The sequence below is a fragment of the Amblyraja radiata genome, chromosome 16 (assembly GCF_010909765.2).
Source record: "Amblyraja radiata isolate CabotCenter1 chromosome 16, sAmbRad1.1.pri, whole genome shotgun sequence".
Lineage (NCBI taxonomy): Eukaryota > Metazoa > Chordata > Chondrichthyes > Rajiformes > Rajidae > Amblyraja > Amblyraja radiata.
In genome coordinates, this window is record NC_045971.1 from 34,144,454 (window position 1) to 34,165,690 (window position 21,237).

The 21,237-nt window shown below is 45.3% G+C and overlaps 1 protein-coding gene across 1 annotated transcript in view; it reads right to left on the bottom strand.

Annotated features, from left to right (window-relative positions):
• Window positions 1-21,237, bottom strand: part of LOC116982112 (supervillin-like) — a 199,414-nt gene that overhangs the window by 116,620 nt on the left and 61,557 nt on the right. The window contains exons 6-7 of the mRNA XM_033035437.1: window positions 18,014-18,159; window positions 7,807-8,053 (exon numbers count right to left, since the gene is read on the bottom strand). Of these exons, the coding sequence (XP_032891328.1) occupies window positions 7,807-8,053; window positions 18,014-18,159 (393 nt within the window). The remainder of the gene's footprint in view (window positions 1-7,806; window positions 8,054-18,013; window positions 18,160-21,237) is intronic.

Genomic DNA, 21,237 nt, shown 5'->3' on the forward strand with positions numbered 1-21,237 from the left:
GTGATATTTTTCAGCTTAGCCAGCACAAGCCTTTCAAGGGTCTTCATGATTACAGAGGTCAGTGCGACAGGCCTGCGTCGTTAAGACCAGTAATCCTTGCCTTTTTGGGTAAACACAAACCACATGGACATAGTGCAAATGTGACATTTCTGTCCAATATTAGAATTTCAATTTTAATTGAAACCTGAGTTCAGATCAACGTCTGGGCTAAATTTCACAACCCATGGGTATATTGGTCTTAATTCTGAACTCTTTGTCAACCTGTTTCAAGTTTAGTTTAGTTTAGTTAAGTTTAGTTAAGAGATACAGTGCGGAAACAAGTCATTCGGCCCACACTAACACTATCCGACACACACTAGGGAAAATTTACAATATTACCAAGCCACTTGACCTGCAAACCTGTATGTCTTTGGAGTATGCAAGGAATCCAGTGACCCTGGAGAAAACCCACGCAGGTCACAGGGAGAACGTACAAGCTCCGTATAGACAGCACCCGTGGTCAGGATCGAACCCGGGTCTCTGGCGCTGTAAGGCAACAACTCGCAGAAATTTGCAAAAGAGATCTAGGAATGCCATGCCTCAGCAGGCATGGCAGCTTAAGGGAGGAGGCAGGGAGCGTAAGAGGACAGGAATTTAATTTCACAATTTGTTCAGTGAGTTTGTTGACGTTGTTTTGCAGCAGTCTGCTCTGACATGTTGCTCACAAGTGGAAACAAATGCTGCCCTTGCTGCAGATAGTGTAAACGTGACATTCCTGTCTGATATTAGAATTCCCCTTATCCATACTCACTCAGGGAAAAACAGGGGATATTTGTGATGGGGGTTACTGACCAGGATGATCTCTATCCTATCCATTCCTCCTTCTCCAGAATTACTGCCTGACCCTCTGGGTTACTCCAGCACTTTGTGTCTTTTTTTGCAAATCAACATCTGCAGTTCTTTGTGTCCACAGATATCCCTCCCTCTGCGGCCTACAGGAACAGGCCTGTATTCTCAGACCTGGGGACTCGATGGTGAAGGGAGGTGAGACTGAAATCTGTGGAATTCTATGCCACAGAAGGCAGTGGAGGCCAATTCACTGGATGTTTTCAAGAGAGTTAGATTTCGCTCTTAGGGCTAAAGGAATCAAGGGATATGGGGAAAAAGCATTCTCTACACATGCCTCATTATATAGTTTTGCAGTTGGCCACAGAAAGTAAACATCATTTTCTAACTGGACAATGTCCACTGTACCCACCCTGCAGTGGAGCACTGCTGTATAGAAACATTGACAATGGGTGCAGGAGTAGGCCATTCGGCCCTTTAAGCCAGCACCGCCATTCAATATGATCATGGCTGATCATCCAAAATCAGTACCCTGTTCCTGCTTTCTCCCCATATCTCTTGATTCCATTAGCCCTAAGAGCCCTAACTCTCTCTTCAAAACATCCAGTGAATTAGCCTCCACTGCCTTCTGTGGCAGAGAATTCCACAGATTCACAACTCTTTGGGTGAAAAAGTGTTTCCTCACATCAGTCGTAAATAACCTACCCCTTATTCTTAAACTGTGACCCTTGGTTCTGGAATCCACCAACACCAGGAACATTTTTCCTGCATCTGGCCTATCCAATCCATTAAGAATTTTATATGTTTCTATAAGATACCCTCTCATCCTTCCAAATTCCAGTGAATACAAGCCCAGTCGATCCATTCTTTCATCATATGTCAGTCCTGCCATCCCGGAAATTAACCTTGTGAACCTACGCTAAACTGCCTCAATAGCAAGAATGTCCTTCCTCAAATTAGTAGACCAAAATTGCACCCATTACTCTAGGTGTAGTCTGTCTCACCAGGGTTCTGTACAACTGCAGTAGGACCTCCTTGCTCCTTTACTCAACTCCTCTCGTTATGAAGGCCAACATGCCATTTGCTTTCTTCACAGCCTGCTGTACCTGCATGCTTACTTCCAGTGACTGGTGTACAAGGACACCCAGGGCTCATTGCACCTCCCCTTTTCCTAATCTGTCACGATTCAGGGTCTCGACCTGAAACGTTACCCATTCCTTCTCTCCAGAGTTACTGCCTGGCCCGCTGAGTTGCTCCAGTGTATTGTGTCTCTCTTCGATTTAAACCAACATCTGCAGTTCTTTCCTAGACCATTCTGATAATAATCTGCCTTCGTGTTCTTGCCACCAAAGTGGATTTATCCACATTATACTGCATCTGCCATGCATCTGCCCACTCACCCAACCCATCCAAGTCACCCTGCAGCCTCATAGCATCCTCCTCGCAGCTCACACTGCCACCCAGCTTTGTATCATCTGCAAACTTGGAGGTGTCACATTTAAACTGTTCTGCATAACAGAAAATGACCCTTCGGACCAACTTGTCCATGCCAACCAAGATGCCAATTTAAGCAAGTCCCATTGCTCTCTTTGAATCTATGTCCCTCCAAACCTTTCCTACTCTGCATCTGTCAATATAATTTTTACATGTTGTTATTGTACCTGCTTTGACCACTTCCTCTGTCAGCTTGTTCCATCCTTCTTTGAAATACAGCAGATTACCTGGCATGTCAGCTGAATAGTAAGCCTGAAGCCCACAGAAGCGGGCAGGTTAATGTGTCAATCAGCCACAGAGCATAAGCAGATGCAGCAGCTGATTGCAACCAGCCCAAGCTCCCTGGCTGTTTAGGTTTCTCCAGTTGTCAGAAAGGCCATATATAAAATGCTGCCCTTGCATGTAGCCCAACTTACAATGTCTTGCCATTGACACATTGATACTGCGCTGATTTCGGAGCTCCAACTGTATGATCTGTGTGGCCAAGGGGCAACAAAGAGAGTGCTGGTTTCTGGACAATTAGCCAGACAGTTCCACACATCATTTTCAACGAAAAGATGACAGTGATACAAGGGTGTCTGCAGGAAGCAAGTGAGAGGGTGGGGGAATAAACTGGTTCCCAAAACTTGCTCTATCTTCCTCTGGTCACGTTTGCATCAAGAGCAGCTTTAATTTGATCAATTATACGATCCAGTCTCAGACAGGCAGCAGTTGTGTGTTTAAGGAAAGAACTGCAGATGCTGGAAATATCCAAGGTAGACAAAAAGCTGGAGAAACTCAGTGGTTGAGGCAGCAACTATAGAGCCCACCCCCCCCCCTCCACCCCCACATCAATCTGAAGAAGGGTCTCGACCTGAAACGTCACCCATTCCTTCGCTACATACATGCTGCCTCACCCACTGAGTTTCTCCAGCTTTTTGTCTACCTTCAACAGTTGTATAGTTTGCCATAAATTGAACAAACAAATGTGTTAAAGCCATCTACATCTTCACACACTACAACAGACAACAATACACCGACAGTACCTGAAAGGAATGAATTGCTGTGATCCTTGTCAAGAGTCATTAGGACTTTAAGCTGCAGCCACGGCACAGCACTAATCCTCATACCTCCTTGATGCAGCACACTCAATCATCTCAGCAAACTCATTCTTCACAGCTCATTTGCCACTCCCCTTCCAAGTCATTGCCTCTGTTATGCTCTCACATAGCTCAGACCTGAACATGTCAGAATCTGACGTTCTTCCCCGTGAATATATGTGAACTGGCAGTGAATCCAGCCCTTTTAGCAAAAGCATGGATCAGATAACCTCGCTGAAGTTAAAACTTGCTCAGACACAAAACACCTTTGCAGAAAGTCTTGCACAAACACACCAAACTTTCCCAGCTGTGGTTCTGCTGCATGTTCGCTGTGTGCTCAGTAGGACATGCTCTGAGCCAGCGACCGAATGAATGACAATTGCCACTGTAGGTAGGGAGTGGTGGAGACGCCCGTCAAATGAGGGGATATCACCTCAGGGGCCCACACCAGTGGGCACAGTGCCGGGAATAAGGATATTTCTGTGAACACTACCAAATACGAAGCTAATTAGTGTATATGTAGGAAGGAACTGCAGATGCTGGTTTAAACTAAAGATAGACACGAAAAGCTGGAGTAACTCAGTGGGTCAGACAACATCTCTGGAGAAAGGAAATAGGCGACATTTCTGGTCGAGACCCTTAGCCTCTGAAAATGTCGGAAGAATTTTTGCAGAGTTCTAATTTTGTAGATATTTTTTATTATGAATAAAGTTTATTTTGATATTTTTAATCTGCAGTTCCCCTCTGTCGCTGGCCTCTGTCGCTGGCCTCTGTCGCTGGCCTCTGTCGCTGGCCTCTGTCGCTGGCCTCTGTCGCTGGCCTCTGTCGCTGGGCACCGTTAGGGAACGAACACTCTCTCTTACTTTAGTTTTAGTTTTGTTGAGAGGTACAGCGCAGAAACTTCGGCCGATCTAGTCCGCGCTGACCAATGATCCCCGTACACTAGCACTATCCTACACACACTAGGGACAATTTACAATCTTTTACTGAAGCCAATTAACCTACAAACCTGTAGGTCCTTGGAGTGTGGGAGGAAACCGGAGCACGCAGGGAAAACCCACGCGGTCACAAGGAGAACATACAAACTCTGTACGGAGAGTACCCTTAGTCAGGATCGAACCCGGGTCTCTGGTGCTGTGAGGCAGCAACTCTACCACTGCGCCACTGTTCTGCCGATATTCCCCAGCCTCTGTGACGGTACACGAGTGCAATCTGGTTCAGAGACTCTGAAGAGATCTGTGAGTGATTTTTTTAAAAATTATGTAACTTTTATATTTTTATTGATTTGCAAATGATGTCATTTGAAGTTAAGCAAATTTACTTATTTACTTTTAATATTTTATTTATTATTTTAATTTCTTCTAACTAATTATGACAATTGTGTATATCTATAAATGGATTATGGAGTATTGGTTATGTGCAGGCATTTAAGAGTTGGTTATCAAGTTTAGCACAGGCATTGTGGGCCGAAGGGCCTGTTCCTGTTCTATGATCTATGTTCTATAAATGTCCTGATTGTCAGATGTGTTTAAAAATTATTAAAGTTGGAGTATTAATTAAAAGAAACTCAAATGATTACTAATAATTAATTAATTAAGGAAATGATATTAAAGCAAAAACTGAAGAGTAGTCCCATGTGATTTGATAGGAAGACAAGGCTCCGTCTCTACCCCAGCAGCCACCACAGAGTCTTCTTCACATTCTCACTGCTACATATGGCAGATGATGAGATTAGCCCCTACATCTGCCCCGCAGTCTGTGAAGCAGGAAGAAACCATGGGCTGTGAACGGAAGCACCTTTTTGAAACGATCCCCAATTCCACACTAAACTCGGTTTCCTTCTCTGATATTGAATCCATCTTCTATTCCATTCTATTACTAAACCTGCCCACTTTTACCATTCTAACCCTATGCCTGCTTCCCTCTCTTGCACTGAATCCTTCCCTTATTCCTGACTAGTCTGAAGAAGGTTTCTGAGCCAAGGCACCACCTATTGTTTTTCTCCAGAGATGCATTTTGTGTTGAAGGCAGGAATGGGGTACTGATTGGGGATGATCAGCCATGATCACATTGAATGGTGGTGCTGGCTCGAAGGGACGAATGGCCTACTCCTGCACCTATTGTCTATTGTCCATTGTGTCTATCTTTGGTATAAACCTGCATCTGCAGTTCCTTCTTACACAAATCCAGATCCTATCACTTGTAATAAATCCACTCCACTCTCCAGCACTAAGCTCAGGTGTTTAAGATCACGTGGGAAATAGATACGGTGAATGCACTGAGCCCTTTACCCAGAGAAGGGGAATCAAGAACCAGAGGACAGGTTTAAGGAGAGAGGGGAAAGATTAAATAGGAACCTCAGGGACAATTTTTTTTTACACAGAGTGGTGGGTGTTTGAAATGAGCTGCAGGGTAGGTAATTGAGCCAGTTACTATAATAACATTTAAAAGACATTTGGACAGGAGAGGTTTAGAGGGATATGGCCCACATGCGGGCAGTGCAACTAGTATAGATGGGGCATTTTGGTCGGCAGGGGCAAGTTGAGTCAAAGGGCCAGTTTCTGCGCTGTATGACTATGATCAACACTAAACTCTCCAGCATGAGACACTCTTCGCCAGGCGGTACGATGACGCAGCAGTAGAGCTGCTGTCTCAGAGCGCCAGAGACCAAGGTTTGATCCAGACCAAGGGTGCTATCTGTGTGCAGTTTGCACATTCTTCCTGTAGGGGCTTCTGTAAATTGGCCCTAACGTGAACGACATAGAACAGTCTGAAAAAGTGTCTTGATCCAAAACGTCACCCATTCCTTCTAACCAGAGATGCTAACTGTCCTGCTGAGTTACTCCAGCATTCTGTGTCTATGTTTGGTTTAAACCAGCATCTGCAATTTCTTCCAATACACAAACTAGTGTGAATGGTTGATTGATGGCCAGCTTGGACTCAGTGGCCCAAAGGACTTGTTTCCACACTGTATATCTAACTCTTCTTTAGTTTAGATGTACAGCACAGAGTCCACGCTGACCATTGATCATCCATCCACACTAGTTCTATGTCATCCCACTTTCTCAACCATCCCCGCACACCAGGTGCATTTTTTCATAGGCCAATTAACCTACAAACCCGCACATCTTTTGGATGTGGAAGGAAACCGGAGCACCCGGAGGAAACCCATTCGGTCACAGAGAGAACATGCAAACTCCACACAGACAGAGCCCGTGGTCAGGATTGAACCTGGGTCTCCCGTGTTAACACTCTTCTACCCCAAACGGAACTTGTTATTACCCCTTTGCAAACCTGCTTGTCTGAACTAATCCTGCCCTCGCTCTCCTATTCCAAGCGAAACTTTGTACTAAAACCATCTCAAATTCCATACTAAACCCAGCTCATTTCACCAGTACCAACTCTCAGCTCTCTATTGACAATACATCATCTTCCCAAAGCTGTATTCAACCTCATTGCCCATTGCCCACTAAACACACATCTGGAATCCCATATTAGTCCCAGCTCCAGCCTCCAACTTTTTCTACGGAACCATTCCCCACTCCATGCACTGAGCCAATTCCACTTTTGCATTTTCCAGTCAGGATTAGAATATTTGTTTAAAACTTGTGAAAGGGTTTTGCTTCTACAACCTGTTGAATCAAGTATTTAAGTCTGTTTGCTGCTTGGCTTCATACATAAATCAAAAATACACCAGACAATTTAACGACAAAATCTTGACGTAGACAGAATGGTTGCTTAGTTTGACATTCTATTTTACCATTGTCCATGTCTGTTTCCTGCCTCACACCAGCCGTTACATACTCTTAAATAAACATGAGCTGGGAATTAACCACTTCTTGCAGTGCACCTCAATGGACATCTTCAGTGGGCACTTGAAATCTAACCCAGTATGGTGTGGCTGATCATCTGCAGGGGCCAACACTGGGGGCCCATTCCATCCACAATTTGTCCATTCATTTTGCAACAGGGACCATAGTGAGAGGAGTAATGCCCACTGTGGCAATCGTCTGTACATTGATAGCTTTGGCACCTTAACCAGATCTTAGACTTCTTCACCAGATAACCAGTATCTTTACCAGATAACCAGTATCTTCACCAGATAACTGGGCATCTTCACCACATACTGGACAAGGGCCAACTGCTCCGAATACTGAGCTTTGATAAACAAGTTGTACCAAAGTTCTCATCAACAAAGTCCAGTAAAGGAGATGAGAACACGACATTCAAGATTTTAAGTAAAGTGTGACATGTTTCAGTGACTTTTATCGGTGGATAATTGCACAACACTCAGACTGTTCAGGTCCCTTCAACGTGACAGAACAATACTGCCTGTTTCTGTGCTCTATAGCTCTATGATCTACTCTAAAGCAGCAAGAAGCAACATTGAAGTGAGAGTATTGATTACCAGTGGGACTTCACTCATGGTGACGGGCTGGGTGCGATAGCGGAATCCTTTCTGTCTGCGCTCGCTTGCCCCTTCCAGCTGGGGTGCTTTGTGTGGCATCGGCTGGCACAGGCTATCGAACAGGGCCATCTTCTGACTCAGGCTCAGTTTGGAGTTCTCGTCCACTCTCTCCTCCACTTCCTGCGATTCTGCGCTGGCCTCCGGTCCACTCACATCCACCGACTTTGGCGAGCGGGCTCTGGGGAGACTAAGGGTTTACATATGTCACAACACAGAGCCATACAAGGGAAGAGAAGACAGAGATGGGAACATGATGAGACCAGCCAGCCCTCGTGCCTGCTCTGACTGTCAATCCCATTAAACTCGCTTTACGCCTTCACTCCTCACCCAACTCAACCCTCCAGCAGACTTTAGATCAACCAATCTCACCCTTCATACCTAGGGTGGAGAATCTCTGGAAATATCTAACCAGGAGAGTGAATCAACGGGGAGGAGTTAAAGGGGAGATAGATGAAGAAGATTTTGAAGAAGCGGAGATTTGAGGGCTATTGAACACTGGCACTGGAGAGGAGTTAACGTCTACCCCAGATCACCAAAGACCACACGGGATGACAGGGCAGGTTTGAGGGGCCAGGTCGTCAACTGATGCTGAACTGGTCACACTCACTAGGGTTGTATTCCACTAACTAAGACAACTAAGAGGTGATCTTATGGAAGGATTTGTAAGGTAGGAAGTGAGAAGCTAAAGATAGATACAAAATATTGTGTAACTCAGCAGGTCAGGTAGCATCTCTGGAGGAAAAGAATAGGTAATGTTTTGGGTCGAAACCCTTCTTCAGAGTGAAAGTAGTGGGGGTTGGGAATAAACTGGAGGCAAGAAACTATTGCCAAGCAGTTTATTCATAGTCAAAAATATGACACTGTACCAAAAATCAAAAATATGTGGATGCTGCAAATCAGAAAATGCTGTGTACATTGTCATGTCAGGCAGCAACTATAGAGAGGGGAACAGTCCTTCATCAGATGATTAAAATGTAAAGGTGATACCAGGAACTGCAGATGCTGGTTTACAAAAAGAGAAGTGCTGGAGTAACTCAGCGGGTCAGGTACATCTCTGGAGAAGATGGGAAGGTGATGCTTTGGGTCAGGACCATTCTTCAGACTGTCAGTAATCTCAGACTACTGCCGTGACATCAACCTTAATCAGTAAAGCTACATCAACTACTCTTTTACCCGCACCTTTATATCTCCTGTAGCACACGAAACCTGGAACATTAAGCTGCCAGACCCATTCCTCGCTTAGCCAGTTTCCGTAACGGCTACCACATCCCTATCCACACTTCGTGTGTACCTATCCACATCCTGAATTAATCCATCTTACCCGTATTAAAATAAATGCAATTCAATTCTACAATCCTTCCTCACTATTCCAACATCTGCTGTCGCTTGTGTTTCCATTTTATTGCTTCACTGTGAACTTTTGTCAGAATATGGCAGCATCTCTGGGGAACATGGATAGGGGACACTTTGCGTCAGGACCCTTCTTTCAGGCTGATTGTTAGGGGATGAGGGGGGAGAGGACAAAGTCCCTCTCAATGAATGGCGCCATCAGAATGAATGGCGTTGCTGGCTCGAAGGGTCGAATGGCCTCCTCCTGCACCTATTTTTTATGTAAAGCCTTGCAAGTGATAGATGGACACAGGTGGGGTCGAGGGAAGAGACGAGATGGAAAATCATATATATATATAACCAAAGGAAGGTTGTTTGTAGGTTATTTACTAAAATTGCAGAATTCAATGTTAGTTTGTATGCTAGGACAGGAATATCAGAATGGGAATGGGAAGGGGAGTTAACATGATTAGCAACCAGCAGATCCAGCAAGCCTTGTCGCACTGAGCCCAAGTGTTCAGTGAAACGGTCACAAAGTCTACCCTTGATCTTGCTGATGTTCGGGAAAGCGCATTGGAAAAACCTGATGCAGTGGATGAGGTTAGTGGAGGTTAAAATGTTAACTCTGTTATTCTCAAATTTCACAAACTCCATTCATCTCCTGGGACCCATCAGCGATCTTATGGACTGGAGCAGTGAATGATCTTTGACACACAGGTTGTTCATTAATTTCCATGTCAGTCGGCCTTGCCTATTCACGGGCACTCCTGGAACAACATAGCGTTAAGACCCTAAATAACACCTATCCATATTCTCCAGGGATGCTGTCTGACCCATAGAGGTACTCCAGCATGTTGTGGCTTCTAGTCTCATTCTCACTGTGTCAAACTCCAAGCACAAAAAGAACAAGCAATTGTATTGATATTGAAGATAGACACAAAGTGCTGGAGTAACTCAGTGAGTCAAGCAACATCTCTGTAGGAAAAGGATGGGTGATGTTTCGGGATGGAACCCTTCTTCAGACCTTTGGTGTAGGTATTTAGTTTAGAGATACAGTGTGGAAACAGGCCCTTCGGCCCACCGAGTCCGCACCAACCAGTGATCCCCGCACATTAACGTTATCCTACACACACCAGGGACAATTTACAATTATTCCAAGCCAATTAACCTACAAACCTGTATGTTTTTGGAGTAAGGGTGGAAAACGAAGATCTCGGAAAAAACTTACACGGGTCACACAGAGAACGTACAAATTCCGTACACACAACACCGTATAGGAGCAGGGAGGTTCTACTGCAGTTGTACAGCGTCTTGGTGAGACCACACCTGGAGTATTGCGTACAGTTTTGGTCTCCAAATCTGAGGAAGGACATTATTGCCATAGAGGGAGTGCAGAGAAGGTTCACCAGACTGATTCCTGAGATGTCTGGACTTTCATATGAAGAAAGACTGGATAGACTCGGCTTGTACTCGCTAGAATTTAGGAGATTGAGGGGGGATCTTATAGAAACTTACAAAATTCTTAGGGGGTTGGACAGGCTAGATGCAAGAAGTTTGTTCCCGATGTTGGGGAAGTCCAGGACAAGGGGTCACAGCTTAAGGATAGAGGGGAAATCCTTTTTAAAAAAAAAATTTTTAGATGTTTTTATTAAGGACAGTGCATATTTATAAACATTTGCATGCAATACGCAAGATTATAGCTATAGGCTAATTTCCATCTGTAGTCCCTCTGGTAAACCAGGTTAACACATCACAACACATTCAATCCATAAGAAAAGAATCAAAACAAAACAAAAGACAAACAAAAAACATAACAAAACAGACAATAAAGTTAAAAAGTAACAATAAAAGACTGCCAGATGATTATATTACGGTTGATTATGAATACAGGTTTGATTTTCCAGTAACCATTTTTTGAGTTGTTTTGTAAATGTGGTGATGGTTGGCAGATCCCGTATGAAGCAGGGGATCGCGTTCCAGGTATGCGACGCTCTATAGGAAAATACTGTCTGGCCAAATACACTTTTCTTAAACGGGACAACACAATCACCCCTGGATGCTGCTCTTGTCGACCTATTTATGTTCTTCTTTATAAATTCTTTTAATTCCTTGGAGGCCTTACCCCACTACTCAAACCTCACGTCAAAAACCTCGGTGTGATATTTGACTCAGCACTGAAATCTGACAAACAAGTCAATGCCGTGGTAAAAGCTAGCTTCTTTCAGCTTCGGACGATAACTAAAATAAGACAATTCCTCCACTTTGATGCCCCCTCCATCGGCTCCTTTAAGTCAAGACTAAAATCTTATCTATACTCCCAAGCCTTTCCTGACGTCCACTGAGCGAGGGCTATATGTATATATGTATGTAGTTTGTTTGTTTATATTATTCTTATAACAAATGTAAAGCACTTTGGCCAACGAGAGTTGCTTTTTTAAATGTGCTATATAAATAAATGTGACTTGACTTGACTTTAGGACCGAGATGAGAAAAACTTTTTTCACACAGAGAGTGGTGAATCTCTGGAACTCTCTGCCACAGAAGGTAGTTGAGGCCAGTTCATTGGCTATATTTAAGTTAGATGTGGCCCTTGTGGCTAAAGGGATCAGGGGGTATGGTGAGAAGGCAGGTACGGGATACTGAGTTGGATGATCAGCCATGATCATATTGAATGCTGGCTCGAAGGGCCGAATGGCCTACTCCTGCACCTATTTTCTATGTTTCTATGTTTCTATGTTAGTTGGGATTAAACCCACGTCTCTGGCGCTGAAAGCGCTGTAAAGGGCCAGTCCCACTGTACTGGAGTTCTCCCGAGTTCTCCCGAGTTCTCCCCTGGTTCGAGCTCATGTAATGTGCGTAGCGGGTACATAGAATATTTTTTTACTCGTGGACATTTTTCACAGTTGAAAAAACGTCACGAGTTTACCGGATTTCCCAAGTACCTACCGTTACTCGTACGAGCCGCTACGTGACATCCACAAGCTCCTACGTACCCGCTACGTACATTACACGAGCTCGAATCAGGGGAGAACTCGGGAGAACTCTTGAATGACCTCGTACAGTGGGACAGGCCCTTTAGGCAGCAACTCTACCACTGCATCACAGTGCCTCTAGTTTTTAGTTTTTTGTTGTCACATGATAAAGTGACAAACTTTGTTTTGCATGCTATACAGGCAAATCATACTGTACATGAGTACAATCAAACCGCACTTTGAGTAAAGAAAAGGGAAACTGAATATAGTGTTACAGCTACAGAGAAAGTGCAGTTTAAAAAAATGTGCAGTGGCTGCATCGAGGTAGATTGGGAGATTGGGAACACATCATAAGCTTATGTGAGGTTAGTTTAGAGCCTGAAACTGTGGGGAGGAAGCTTTTCTTGATTCTAGAGGTACATGCTTTTAAGCTTTTGATTCTGCCTTCTGATGGGAGAGGGGCAACAAGAGAATGACCAGAGTGTGTGGCCCTTGATTCACTTTAGAAGATGAATGGTCCTTGATTATGTTGGTTACTATCCTGGGGCAATGTCCTCCCCAGTCAAGGCACCCTCTAGATGGTTTAATTCTGTGTTGAGGAGCTGCCACACTCAGCTGTATTCTTTCGCCGCGCTGGAACCGCCGTTGAAAACATCGTGGAGCCGCGGTTTTGTGGAGCGGCCAGCTGCGGCGCTGGGCTTTGCATCGCGGGGCCTGGGATCTCTCGCCGAGATCGCCAGTGTGTGAGACTCCGTCCGGCACGGTCTGTTGGCTTGGAAGCCGCGGTCTCCGGTAGGAAGGCGGCCGTTCCTGGCACCCCAGGCCGCTGGGGGTTCTCCCGACGCCGGAGTGCCATCGCCCGGCGAGAACGGCCGGGAACATCGGCCCCCGTGGCGGCGACTGTGGAGGCCTCAATAGGTCCGACTCTGGGTGGACAAGAGGATGGGGACTGGACTTTGTGCCTTCCCCCACAGTGGTTCCCACTGTGGGGGGATGTTTTTATGTTTTAATGTTAAACTTCTTGAATGCTATGTTGTATTTTATTAGTGTGCTGCAAGGACATCTGAATTTCCCCTGAATAAGGGGATTAATAAAGTAATAATCTAATCTAATCTAATCTAATCCTTGACAAGATAATAATTGGAGTTGAATTCTCCCACAGTTGAAACACATTTTCCTTTCTATTTGAAATGATCTAACATTCCTTGAAAACAAAGTTTTTAGTATGACAGCAAAAAAGAGAAACATTAGATTCTGCATTTTTCTATGAAGTATTTACAATTCTGTATGATGCTAATGATGGCTCTTCCTCACGCTGTTTCAGACAGTTATATTGGTCTCTGTGATATGCTCCTGTTGGAGAAATCCATTTATTCTGATATTTAATCATCCATAAAATAATATTGAGAAGGTTTTGATAACAGCACTTTAAGTGTTTTAGAGATTTAATACATCTCTATTGTCAATTCTGATTAATAATCTATATGTGCATGAACATTTCTGCATGTATTCACTGCAACTGGTGGACTCATTTTTGCCACTTAACATCAGATAGAAAGACCAATACAAATTGCTGGAGGATTTCTGTGGATCAGGGAGCATCTGTAGAAGGAAATGGAGAGATGACGTTTCTGATCAGGACCTTCTTCGATCAGGATCCTACTTCATTCTAAGAATGTGGATCTTGACCCAAAATGTTGTCTGTCCATTAGCATTCAGATTCCAGCATCTGTAGGTCATAGTCATAGTCATACAGCATGGAAACAGGTCCTTTGACCCAACTTGCCCCTACTGACCAAGGTGCTCCATCAGTACTTGTCCCACCTGCCTGCGTTTGGCCCATATCCCTCCAAGTCTTTCTTATCCATGTACCTGTCCAAATGTCTTTTGAATGTTGCATTTGTCCCTGCCTCAGGTATCTCCTGTGGCATTATTGTCCCTCAGGTTCCTAGTAAATATTTCCCCTCTCACCTTAAACCTATTTCTTCTGCTTCTTGATTCCTTTGCTCTGGGTAAAAGACTCTGCATCTACCCGATCTATTCACCTCATGATTTAATACATCTCTATTAGATCATCCCTCATCCTCCTGTGCTTCAAGGAATAAAGTCCGAGCCTGCCCACTAGCTCAGGCTTAGCAACATCTTTGTAAATCTTCTCTGTACTCTTTCCAGCCTGAGAACATCTTTCCTGTAACAGGGTGACCAAAACTGAACACAATACAATGAGTGTGGCCTCACTAATGTCTTGTACAACTGTAACATAACATCCCAACTTCTATAATCAATACCTTGACTGATGAAGACCAATATGCTGAAAGCCTTCTTGATGACCCAATATATCTGTGATGCCACTTTCAAGGAACTATACACTGGCACTCCTAGACCTCTCTACTCCTCAACACTCTCCAGAACCCTGCCATTCACTGTGAAGGAATTGGTGACGTTTCGGGACTGATGTCGGGGGGGGGGGGGGGGGGGGGGGGGGGGGAGGAAAGAGAAACGTTATTTTCCCCCACCCTCCCCCCCCACCCACCCCAGCATCAGTCTGAAAAAGGGTCTTGACCCGAAACGTCGCCTATTCCTTCACTCCATAGATGCTGCCTCACCCGCTGAGTTTCTCCAGCATTTTTTGTCTACCTTCGATTGTTCCAGCATCTGCAGTTCTTTCTTAAACATTCACTGTGAAGGTCCTGCCCTGGTTTGACTTCCCAAAATTCAACACCTCGCATTTATTTGTATTAAACTCCATTCTTCTTCAGCCCACTTGCCTAATTGATCAAGATCCTGCTGTTATTTTTGATAGCCATCTTCACTATCACCCACTTTAATGTCATCAGCAAACTTACTGATCATGCCTCATACATTCTCATCCAAATTATTAATATAGATGACAACCAGTAATGGGCCCAGCACCGAACCCTGAGGCACACCATTAGTCACAGGCCTGTTGTCCAAAAACATCTTTCTACCATCACCCTCTGCTTCCTTCCATGAAGCCAACCTAGTCGGCTAGCTCTGCCTGGATTCCAAGCAATCTAACCTTCCAGAGCATCCTACCACGTAGAAGCTTTTCAAATGCCCCGCTGAAGTCCATATATACAATGTTTCCAGCTCTGCCCTAATCACTCTTTTGGTTACATCTTCAATAAACTCAATCTGATTCAAGAGATACAATCTACCACGTACAAAATCATGCTGACTAATCTTAATCAGCCCCTGTATATCTTAACCCTCAGAATACTCCTCATTAACTTGCCTACCATAGATTTTAGACGCTGGTCTATAGTTCGCAGGCTTTTCCTTGCAGTCATTCTTTAAAAGAGGCAGCACATTAGCTACCCACCAATCCTCGACCACCTGACCCGTGCCTAATGATGATTCATAAATCTCAACCAGGGCTCTTGCAATTTCTTCTCGAGATTCCCACTGTGTCCTCGGAGGTCTGGGAGATTTGCTTACTTCATACGCCTTAGAACATTCAGCAAATCCTCGATCATAATATGACTGTCCTCAAGATACTTCCATGACTGTCCCAAGTTGCCCAGTCTTCATGTCTTTCTCCAGGGTAAATGACACCTTGTGTCTCATTTAAAATGAATACACTTGCAAATAGGCCACACTGATGGAAACTAGTTACTGAACTGAAGAATATGATGAAACAGTCTCATTCATTTCCCCCAGTCCCTCAAAGTTCCTGCCCATAAGTCAGAGTGTGGTGAATCGGTGGAATTCATTGCCACAGAAGGCCGTGGAGGCTAAAGGCCCTGTCCCACTTTCCCGAGTTACTCACGAATTCTCACGAGTTTTCCCCTTGATTCAAACTCAGAGAGAGTCCGTAGCGAGGCCATAGTAGTCCGTAGATATTTCGTAGCGGCTCGTAATGTCAACCGTAGGTACTCGGGGCATCAGGTAAGTTGGGACGTTTTTACAGCATGTTGAAAAATGTCCACGAGTAAAAAATATAGCCCCGAGTACCTACGGCTGACATCTCCAAGTTTGAATCAAGGGGAAAACTCGGGAGAATTCGTGGTAACTCAGGAAAGTGGGACAGGGGCTTTAGTCAATGGGTATTTTTAAGGCAGAGATAGATTCTTGATTAGTACAGATGTCAGGGGTTATGGGGAGAAGACAAGAGAATGGGGTTGAGAGTGAAAGATAGATCAACCTTGATTGAATGGCAGAGTAGATCTGATGGCCGTATGGCCTCATTCTGTTCCTAGAACTTATCAACTTATGAATACTCAGATTCCACCTGACACAAACACTTTCCTCATGTTGTACTTTGACTTGCTGTTGGTTCTATCAGATCAACAGTAAGGCCCCTGTCCCACTTAGGAAACCTGAACGGAAACCTCTGGAGACTTTGTGCCCCACCCAAGGTTTCCGTGCGGTTCCTGGAGGCTGCAGGTGGTTGCTGGAGGTTGCTGGTAGTGGAAGCAGGTAGGGAGACTGATAAAAACCTCCGGGAACCTCCGGGAACCACACGGAAACCTTGGGTGGGGCACAAAGTCTCCAGAGGTTTCCGTTCAGGTTTCCTAAGTGGGACAGAGGCATTATGACATCACACGGACACTGGCTGCAGCACCACACAATGGTTCAAGAACCATTTAATGGACTGGAAGTTTGAAGAGGAAAGCAATTTTCAAATAGCTTTCAGGTAGCCAGAGATCGTTCAGTGTTGAAATGGTGAATTTTAGAGATTATGCATAACTGGGGAATAACCTCTGGAAAAAATCTAGATTCTTAAACGTATCTTGAATGAATGGAATGTTAAAATGCTTTATTGAAGTGAAACATTATTGGGAATGTTTGCTGAAGACACAGGTATCTCTGGGGGTTTTAATGCATGCACAGCAGGACTGAGAGCCTTGCAGCGCCAGGGACAATCCTCGTGCACACAGCTGCAGCTCCTCCTCGGCATCCTGCAGCCGCAGTGGAACGGTCAACTTCTGTTCACAAGTTCAAGCTTCTGTTCATAAGTTCGTAAGTTATCGGAGCAGAATTAGGCCATTCAGACCATCAGGTCTACTCTGCCATTCAATCATGGCTGATCTATCTTTCCTTCTCAGCCCCAGTCATTTCATGGGACCATCAGCAGGAACCTTGTCAATGCAAGAGGGTGAGGGTTTGGATGCCATGTACAGGCCTCCAGTGGGATGGGGGCCTTCCTCTGAGCCAGTGCACGACACACTCAGGGGGGTCCCAGGAGAGAACCAGCCGGTGATGAGAGGGATGGCTGAGGATCCAGGGTATTGGGGCAAAGGCTTAACATGTAGATGATGCTCCATGACCAGACAGAGATGGGTGTAACATGTCAACGGTGGCTGTTGGGGGTAAAGGGAGGTCAGCAGACGGCAGGTGGGGTCGTGTTCGGTCAGGAGAGGGTGGGTGTGTTGGGATGTGTGGCGACTGGGCGAATCGCAGGATACCATCTGTGCATCCAGGTACCACTGCACATGTCAGAGATAAGTCCCGTTCACGGTCTCATCATCGAGCATTTAGCTTTGGGTTTTCATTGAAACTGGGTCAGGTAATGGACAAGAAAGTGACACAATTTGTTCCAATTACCATTGAAAAATAACTTTCCAAATCCCTCACCAGTACATAAAACTGCTTGGCTTAACATATAGTTGCTTCTATACATGGTGGAAACAAGGTAGACAACCTGTACACAGCGAGATCCCACAAAGAGTCGTCTAAAAGGCAGACAATACACGTGGGTTCTTGGTTGAGGATATGGAGGCACGGTGTGAGCACAGATACTGTCAGCGAGTGGACTTATTCACTGTTGTGTGGGATGAAGAGACTGCCATAACCACAAGCCCTCTCTGCCATGTACCCCGTACCTGTGTGCTACCACCATCTCCTCCGTCGTTACTGGCTGTGTACGACTTCGGTCGTGCGCCCGGCGCAATCTGCGCTCCAGGGCTGCATTGGTGCTGTGAGGTCGCAACGGGGAGGCAGATTCTGCAGGGGGGGTTTTCTCTAGTTCCTAATGCAAGTGTAAACAGCATGGGCAAAACAGAAAGAAACCAAATCATTCTGGGCAAAAACTGGGCAGGTTCTAACATTACATTCCCAAGACTCACAGCTGACAGTTAGTTAAACATTTGTCTCTGTTTCCTGTCTGGTTACAGAAACCAAACAGCATTATCTTATTTCAGAACCAACTTCCTCAGCAGAGATGGGACTGTCTGAAACATGGATTCATAGAGGCATACAGCACAGTAACAGGCCCTTCAGTTCACAAGCAAACAAGCACACATTTACACCATCCCAAGTTAAATTCCCCACATATCTATCAATTACCCACACATTCAACCTCTCACCACACTAGGGGCATTTTCTTTCGGACGTGGGAGGAAACCCATGTGGTCACCGAAGGAACATGCAAACTCCATGCAGACAGCACCAGAATGCAGGGTTGAGCCTGAGTCACTTGTGCTGTGAGAAAGAGTCTCTACCAGCTGTGCCATTCAGCCACTGCATCTTGCTTGTGCTTTCTCTCCAAATCTTTTGTTACTTCTGAATAGGGCAATCGAGTAGGGGAATCGAGGACCAGAGGACATAGGTTCAAGGTGAAGGGGAAAAGATTTAATAGGAATCAGAGGGGTAACCTTTTCACACAAAGGGTGGTGGGTGTATGGAACAAGCTGCCAGAGGAGGTATTTGAGGCTGGGACTATCACAACATTTAAGAAACGGTTAGACAGGTACATGGATAGGACAGGTTTGGAGGGATATGGACCAAGCGCAGGCAAGTGGGACCAGTGTAGCAGGGACATTGTTGGCCGGTATGGGGAAGTTGGGTCGAAGGGCCTGTTTCCACACTGTGTCACTCTATGACTCTATGACTATGAACATAGGAAATAGAGGTCTATGAGGTTTTCCACATAGTATGGGTGTATGGAACGAGCTGTCAGATGAGGTAGTTGGGGCATGGACTACATCAACATTTAAAAGACACTTGGACAAGTACATGGACAGGAAAGGTTTGGAGGGATATGGGCTAAAAATAGAGAAATGGGAGTATCTTAGCTGGGGCATCTTGTTCGGCATGAATCAGTTGGGCTGAGGAACCTGTTTCCATTTTTCCGTGAACTAAAATGAATTGTCTTAGTCCAATACAAATTGCTACCAACTGCCACATCCAAATCCACTTTGATAAAACATACTTTGTTAAACATCACATCAGCATAAGACACAAAGTGCTGGAGTAACTCAGCGGGTCAGGCAGCATCTCTGGAGAACATGGATAGATGATGTTTCGGGTCGGGACCCTTCTTCGGACTGATTTAGGTGGTAGGAGGTGGAAGAAAGCTGGAGAAGAGAATGGGCTGGACAGAGCATGGCAGGTACAGGCGAGGGGGACCACAGATAGGCAGGTGGCTGGACAAAGGTCAGAGATTAAAACAGGTGTGAGACAAAATGATTGAAAAGTTGCAAATTGTGAAGCCAGAGGAAGGAATGTAGCTGACAGAGAAGGGGAGGGAAACAGGTGTGAGTGCAGGCGGGTGAGGGAGAGGAAGGGGAAGGGGACGGGGGGGGGGGTTTGCTAAGAATGGTCTAAAACTGGAGTATTTCCAATTCACCCCGTCACCTGTGTTCACCTATGTCCTGCCACTCCATTCTCCCAGCTTTCTTCCCCTCCCCCCACAGTCAGTCTGAAGAAGGATCCTGACCCAAAACATCACCTATCCATGTTCTCCATTGATGCTGCCTGGCCCGCTAAATTACTCCAGCGCTTTGTGTTCTTATTTTGTAAACCATCTGCAGTTCTCCATTTCTACATCCTATCAGCATCCACCTGCTGTGTTGTGATGTAACCCCCACAAGGCTATATACATTGTAACTCAATTATAATATTTGCAACCTTTTATGTCAAAGGTCCTGAAAGAAATAAAGCACTGAAGTAGGACAAAAATGTTCTATTTTCAAAAATGTTCAAATGTTCTATGTTCAAAGTGTTGGAGTAACTCAGCGGGTCAGACAGCATCTCTGGAGAACATGGATAGGTGACATTTCGGGACAGGAGCCTTCTTCAGATTGATTGTGGTGGGACGAGTGGAGAAATGGGTGCTCATCCAGGTGGGCACAGGGGAGAGAGGGGCTGCAACAGGGAGGGGAGATTAATGGGCCTGTCCCACTTAGGCGATTTTCAGACGACTGAAAAACCATCAACTGGAACGGCGACTGTCAGAGTGGAACACACAAACACATCGAAATGCGGGGGCCAGGGCAAGTGGGGGGGAACGCTGTCTGAAATTCACACGGTGCAAAGTCAAGGTGAAACAGACACACACCGCGATGAACAGGAAGGTTGGCGCTGTAATTAAGAAGGCCAGCACAGTGTACGGGAGTAGGAGTAGGGACAACTTTTAAGAAGCCAGACACTTTTAATAAGCCAGATAAACATCTGTGAAGCTCGGCGAACATTAACATTGCCAGTCGGTTATCCTTGGTTCTGAGTACTACTGCTTACGTTTTTTTCCCCCAATGAGCCAATGAAATTCACCGGTCAGCACCGGCTACAACCTATGAGAACCTACGAGAACCTTTGACCTCCTGGCAACCCACCTACGGCACGTGAATTCTCGCTACTCTCCATGGCAGCTTCATTCTAGTCGCCGCTAATGTTTCAACGTTGAAAAATTTGCGGTGACCATAATGTGGCTGCGACTAGTTGCCGGAATGCGGGAACTCCTCACGACCATGAAGGTGACTTCCCGCAGCCACCCGCGAACATGTGGCGACCATGTGGCGACTGCATAGCCTCCTACAGTCGCCTAAAAAGTCGCCTAAGTGGGACAGGTCCATAAGATGTGGGGAAGGGTTTGAAAGTTATCTAAAATTGGAGAACTTGATGTTCATACTGTTGGTTTGAAAGTTACCTAAGTGGACGGAATATGAGGTGCTGTTCCTCCTCCAGTTTGTGTGTGGCCTCACTCTGGCAATGGAGGAGGCCCACCGGGCCACCCTGTAGCTTTGGCAGACCAAGCGAAGGTGTTAAGAGAAATGGTCACTGAGTTTACTCTTGGTCTTGCCAACGTGGCTTCATTTATATCTGGAAA